Genomic DNA, 6,850 nt, shown 5'->3' on the forward strand with positions numbered 1-6,850 from the left:
ATGAATGAAACATAATATTATGTCCTGTAAAATGTTATTTTGTTTTAAAATAATAATAATGTGGTAAAAAATTTATAAATGGAGATTTTTTTATCGAAAATAGTCATCAATATTTTTATATTTAAGTATAATATGTTTATTTCTAAATAAATTTAACAGAGTTATTATTTACTATAATTATTGTTATGTGTGCATATGTATGTGTGGAAGAGAGATAAAATAAAAAAGAAACAGATGTATAGAAATAAATATCATTCTTTATTGCATTCTATTTTTATAAAATTATAACATTGCATTCGTTCATTTAACTCATACTAGTTCATTCTAGGTATACTACGTGAAATCGCTGAATTCGTCGTCCGGTTATTTGCTTAGAAGTCAAACATGTTAACATCTCTGTCGTGTTTGATGTTTACATCTACATCTGTGTAGCTGTAGTTGTCGTTGATAACAGTTTTGTCAAACATGTCGTAGTTCTTGAGCACGTATTTGTCCCAACGAGTCTTCATGTCACAAACTTGTGTCTTATGGAAGACCATAACATCCACGAATTTCATGTTAGGTGTGAAGAATTTGGTCACGTCAATCTTGCGGTCGAATGGGAAACCAAGAGGCATCTTGTCGAGCAAGACTGTAGATCTGAAGTCAATAATGTAGTCTTTGCGGTTGTTGTCCAGGATAGACAAGTCGACGTTGTCTACAAGTTTCAAAGGCGTGACGATCACGTACAGCAAGCACTTCATACCACCAATTGTACCTTTAGGTAAGATCAGCCTTGTTGGGAAGCCAGTGTTGTAGTTTTTAAGGTCCTTGTTCCACAGATCTTTGATGTCTGTGATGGTGTCAAACTTCTTCCATAAGTCGTTAGTCATAATTCTGTCACGCACAAGGTTGTGCATGTCAATCGAGTTTCTGACAATTGTGTTCTTTCCAGTGTTGAGTTTGTACAGGAAGGAGTCAAGCTCAACGAAGTTGACGCGGTTTACGTTGATATCCAGCAAGCGCCCAAGATGGTCTTCTTTAGGTCCCAAGAATATTCTGACGACACAGTCAACTGTTTTGTCAGACATGATGTCGAATGTCATTTTGAATGGCTTGTGGTTAAGACGACGTTTGCGAACCAAGAAAGTCATGTCAGATTTGGCTTTCTTTAATTCGTCATCATTCCATGTGACGGCATTGGTCATATCCATAAGGTAGTCATCGAAGTATGTAACCAGCTTGTCTACAACAACATTGTCGATTTTAACTCCAGGGAAGTACAGTTCTTCGCGAGTGTAGCTCGGGAGGCGCATCTTGAAGAGCATGAACAAGTAGCAGAGACGCTTCTGCAGTTGATAGAAAACTGGATCACGGAGCGCGGTTTGGTAAGAGTCAAGAACTGTGGGAGCGACGAAGTACCTGTAAAAAAATATAGGAGGTTTATTTCATGTTGAATGATGCCAATTTTTGGATTTTTAAATAGATAAGTTTTAAATGTTTTGTACATTAAATAAATAATTTAATTAACTGTATAAGGATTAGGTATGGTATGGTTATTACAAGAATTGCTATTATGATAAGAATAATCCATTCATACTTGTCACTTCCGAAAGTGTTCAGTCCAACGACAGATTTCATCAGGATGAGCATGTAACGGTAAGCTTCAACATGGGTGACGTCAACATCATCCTTATCAACAGTGCCGTAGATAAGTTTGCCGAGGTTTTCAATATCCTTCTGATGTGTCAGGTCAAATCGTTTTCCATTGATCTGAAATAAATTTCATTATTATAATTATTTAAATTCCATTGGTGATAAATAAAAAGTAAATAATATGATAACTACGAACCTCAATGAAACCTTTAATGATAGCTTCGTTTATGATTTTTTCGTAGTCCTGTACAAGTTTAACGTTTCCAATGTTGGTATTCCTAACAAGGATGTGGTCATTAAACCTGGCAGGTAACTCAAGACCGTTGTGTAATTTCAACCAAGGCCAGTATCCCTTCCTGATTGGTCGGTTCCAAGAGAGAAGTTCGATTTCTCCAAGACCGTTAGAAAGACGTTCAAGGTAGTATCGGGCAAGGATCTGTTGGTAGATGTACAGAGTCATTTCCCATCTTCTGTCCATCTTCATGTTCAACTTGTTGTTAACATCATCCTTCATCCAGAATGGATAGTCAACATGGAAGTAGTAGTAGTAGGTGTTTAGGTCAATATCTTCAGTGAAGTATCTTAGCCTGTCTTCATCGCTCAAGTAAACTCTCTTGTCGAATACGTTTTCATCGATGATGTAAATGTCCTTGTCGGTTTTTTTGATTCCGTAGAAGTCAGCAAGTTTGGAGTCCAGGAGGCCCTTTTTCATTTTAAGTAAGTACGCCTTTTGGATGACATCCGCACGGACGTAGTAGTAGGGGTAGATTTCATAAGCAGGGGGGAGAACGATTCCCTTGCAGTCATCACGGTGGCGAACGGCGACAGTTAAAGCGTAGACGAACATTCCCTCGTTGAGGTACAAACGCATCCAGCAAGCGGTCTTGATGAATGTGTCGAAGTCCTTAGCGTAGTACAACATGTGGAACATTGTGACTACTTCTTTGAGTTGGCGGTCGACGTGGATAGTGAACACCTCACCACGAGGCAAGAAACCGAATTTCATCATGTTGACGAAGGTCTTCACTACATCTTGTTTCTGTAACAAAAGCACAAGAATTTAGATTTTCAATTATTTTATGGCGGAGAAAAAATAAGGCGAGGTAACGTTTTATACATCAATACATATAATAAAATTCTAGAAAAGTGGTGTCTGTACAATGAAAATATGTAAAAAAAAATTAGCAGGGGTTATTACTTAATCGATCCCAAACCCAAAACTGTTGTTAAAAAAATTTTTGTCTGTTTGTCTGTTTGTCTGTTTGTCTGTTTGTCTGTTTGTCTGTATGTTTGAACACGCTAATCTCAGAAACGGCTTATCCGATTTAGATGCGGTTTTCACTAATATATTGTGGTAAGCTTCATTTAACATTTAGTGTTTATTTCATGTCAATCGGTTCATAAATAAAAAAGTTATGACCATTTAAGTAATCACAGCGAACATTTGCTAAGGCATTCTATACATGAATTACTTTATTACGTAAATTATACGCTAAAGTTATTCCTTGACATGTCCAGATGATCATATCGAAAGACCCCAAGCGTGTGGGGGGGGGATGGTTATGCTGAGGGGGTAGTAGGGGGGGTCAAAGGACCTTTATTTAGATTTTTGCTCATAAGTCTAAAACCTGCACAAATAGCATTATGGTTACTTCTAGGTAAATTTTCTATATAAAAGGTCTTTGAAATTATGTCGTAGGTATTATATTTTTAACCCCCGACGCAATAAGAGGGGTGTTATGACCGCTATGTGTGTATTGCGTGTCTGTCTGTGCCACCGTAGCTCGCTAACGGGTAATACGAATTAGATGCGTTTTTTTGTTACATTAGTTGTTTATTATTATATTATAATATAGGGGTAAGTGGGAATGAAAAAAACGAATGTTAGTTCTTAATGTAGGTTGTTAATGTAGGTTATACCCAAGTGATATATCAAATGAAAATAGACGACATGTCAGAAACAATTAGTCAAATTTTATCAAAATCGGTTCATCCATTTATTTGATATAGGGGTAAAAGTGGGAATAAATAAATGAATTTTATCAAATATACTCAAGTGACGTATCTAATGAAAGACATGACGTGTAAAGTACAATAAGACATATTTTTTCAAAATTGGTTCATCCATTTATTGGATAAAAGTGGCAATAAAAGTTGTCAAATATACCTAAGTGGCATATCAAATGAAAGGGCATGACCTGACGTGAGAAGTATAATGAGGCATAGGTATTTAATCAAAATCGGTTCATCCATTTATGATATAGAGGGGTAAAAGTGGGAATGAAAAAAACGAATGTTGTCTGTTATACCCAAGTGATATATCAAATGAAAAAAGACGACCTGTCAGAAACAACAAGTCAAATTATATCAAAATCGGTTCATCAATTTATTTGATATAGGGGTTAAAGTGGGAATAAATTAAAACAATTTTATCAAATATACTCAAGTGACGTATCTAATGAAAGACATGACGTGTAAAGTACAATAAGACATAATATTTTATCAAAATTGGTTCATCCATTTATTGGATATAATATGTAGGTATAAAAGTGGGAATAAAAGTTGTCAAATATACCTAAGTGGCATATCAAACGAAAGGGCATGACCTGACGTGAGAAGTATAATGAGGCATATATTTTAATCAAAATCGGTTCATCCAATAAGTATATGTAGGGCAAAAGTGGGAATGAGAAAAACGAATGCTGTCTGTTATACCCAAGTGATATATCAAATGAAAAAAGACGACCTGTCAGAAACAATTAAGTAGTCCAATGTTATCAAAATCGGTTCATCCATTTATTTGATATAGGGGTAAAAGTGGGAATAAATAAATAAATTTTATCAAATATACTCAAGTGACTTATCTAATGAAAGACATGACGTGTAAAGTACAATAAGACATATTTTATCAAAATTGGTTCATCCATTTATTGGATATAGGTATAAAAGTTGTCAAATAATATACCCAAGTGGCATATCAAATGAAAGGGCATGACCTGACGTGAGAAGTATGATGAGGCATATTTAATCAAAATCGGTTCATCCATTTATTGATTTATAGCGGTAAAAGTGGGAATGAATAATCGAATGTGGTCAAATAATATAATCAAGCGGCATATCAAATGACGCGTGAATTACAATTAGTCATGTTTTTTTTTTTAGTCAAAATTGGTTAATCTGTTTATTACATATAGGGCACCTTAGGGGTGATAGTGGGGATAAATAATCCAAATGGAGTACCAAACGAAAGGATATGACACGTACATAATATTATATATAGGTATGATTAGACATGGTTTAGATCAAAATCGGTTCTGCCATTTACTAGGGGTGAAAGGGAAAAGTTGAAAGTCTGTGAAAGTAGAAGGAATATGGGAGCGGGTGAATAACCACATCCTGGAAATTTTGAACTCTTCTGTACCTAAGTTTTATAGCTCAGTTTAGTAATAAATTTTACTAACAGTTCTTTTGTGTTATTATTTATTTTATTTCTTAACTTTATAATAATGTGTACCTAAGTATGTACTTATAATTTAGTTGTATATGATTAGTACGTGTTTCAAGACGTGTTTACTCAATAATTGTGTGTTAAGTAGTAACTACTATGCAGTCACTATTCCACGCGGACGAAGTCGCGGGCACAGCTAGTTCTTAATAATTTTGAACTTTAAAATATCATTAAATGAAAGTATGTCTGATATAACATATTATGAACTTAAGTTCCTGAGAATTACAAATATCGATAAATCCATTGAAACAACCATAATCTTTAAAATTCTGATTTTCATTCAAATTTTAGAGGAGCTTACACCAGAGGAATGAACATTTAACTTACGCCATATAGGTGCACATTGTCTTCGATCTTGTAGTTCTTGCCAATCTCTTCAATGTCCTTGTACATGCATGGTTGGAGGATGTTGTTCAGCAGCTTCAGAATGAAAATTTGCCTTTGCTTCACATCCCAGTTGACTGTAATAAAAGATAAAATAAATATCGAAGTTTTAATTATTAATTAAAATTATTTACTATTGCTTGGAGCTTCAATTCGATGAAATACACTATAAAAAGTATTTGATTAAAAGCTTATATAAATTAAATATTATCAAATAATATTCTTCAAAGGAATCTTTTATAAATTTTGATATTGATTAATGGTAAGTATAAAGTTAGTTAAAATAAATTCAGAATTTCGAAGAATCACTACTAAAAACACTGAAACAGAAAATTTATAATAGTTGCAAATCGCACATAGCAAATATAAAATATTGTTTTTATTGTACTATAAACAAAGATAACATTTCACAAAGAATCATTTCGCATAATATACGGTAAAACAAAAAATAGAATGAAAAAGTCAATGCATCATTTTAATTTATTTTAAAGAAGGGAATTGAACTTGCTATAAGAAAAACTTCTCACCTATTGTGGTATCGTCAGTAATCCCAGGCTTGGCCGAAGCCAGGGCTAGAAGCCCAAGCACACAAATGAGCACCTTCATCGCTGTCTAGCTCAACTGTACCTCGAAGACGAGCACACTGCATTTTATACCTCATCATTGTCCCTAACTGACCCCTCAGGTCCATTTTTATTGATAAGTGCAGATAGCAACAATGTGTAGTGTCAATGTTATCTATAACTTTCTTATATTTATTAGTGCATTGTAGTATCCAAACTATTGAATAGGGAAAGGAGAATCTTAATTTAGCACCAGCACCTTCATTGCAACATGGACATCCTCTAAAGGTCCAGGCAATATCTTGGCATGACCACATGTCACTGCGTTGATTTGTTTTGTTCCGATCGAGATCTTGTCAGTTTTATGAGGATAAGTTGAAAAATCAATAGTAGTTTAAAAACTGTAGTAACAGACTAATGAATTTGTCTTTTATGTGTTATCGCAGTTAGTTATATTGATTGATAGTAAGACTAAGATATCTTGGGCACCTACTATTAATTCACCTGTCAACTGAAGAATGAATTATAACTTGATCAAACCAGGCTCAATCGATAATAGGGTATGAAAGCGATATTCAAAATCACTGATCTTATTACACATTTAGGCCACAGAATTGAACTATAAGAATAATTAAATCTTAGGGAAGTGTATATTTTGCCCCGTATATTAAGTTTACGTTTACACTAATACTAAAAAGTTTACGTATTCGGCTTATGAATCAAATTTGGGTGGTGTCTTTTGCTTTTAGGTACCTGTTGG

At 34.3% G+C, this 6,850-nt stretch overlaps 1 protein-coding gene across 1 annotated transcript; it reads right to left on the reverse strand.

Moving 5' to 3' along the window:
• Positions 1-367: 367 nt before the first annotated feature.
• LOC149901259 (basic juvenile hormone-suppressible protein 2-like) lies at positions 368-6,159 on the reverse strand. The gene is made up of 5 exons (XM_090111813.1): positions 6,055-6,159; positions 5,471-5,604; positions 1,832-2,674; positions 1,580-1,752; positions 368-1,401 (listed from the first exon to the last, which is right to left on the reverse strand). Exons 1-5 carry the CDS (start codon positions 6,131-6,133, stop codon positions 372-374), a joined length of 2,259 nt encoding a protein of 752 aa, XP_089967939.1. The 5' UTR covers positions 6,134-6,159; the 3' UTR covers positions 368-371.
• Between the last annotated feature and the right edge of the window lie 691 nt (positions 6,160-6,850).

The sequence above is a fragment of the Colias eurytheme genome, chromosome 17 (assembly GCF_061535395.1).
Source record: "Colias eurytheme isolate Ceu_HAF_F1 chromosome 17, ilColEury1 Martin Lab GWU primary, whole genome shotgun sequence".
NCBI classification, from domain to species: Eukaryota; Metazoa; Arthropoda; class Insecta; order Lepidoptera; family Pieridae; genus Colias; species Colias eurytheme.

Bases quoted from the DNA above. Each gene is read 5' to 3' on its own strand.
- LOC149901259 (XM_090111813.1), bottom strand. From the start codon at position 6,133: ATGAAGGTGCTCATTTGTGTGCTTGGGCTTCTAGCCCTGGCTTCGGCC. The intron at 5,605-6,054 runs GTGAGAAGTTTT...CTTTTATTACAG, and splicing joins TACTGACGATACCACAATAG to TCAACTGGGATGTGAAGCAA. The intron at 1,402-1,579 runs GTATGAATGGAT...ATTTTTTTACAG, and splicing joins AACACTTTCGGAAGTGACAA to GTACTTCGTCGCTCCCACAG.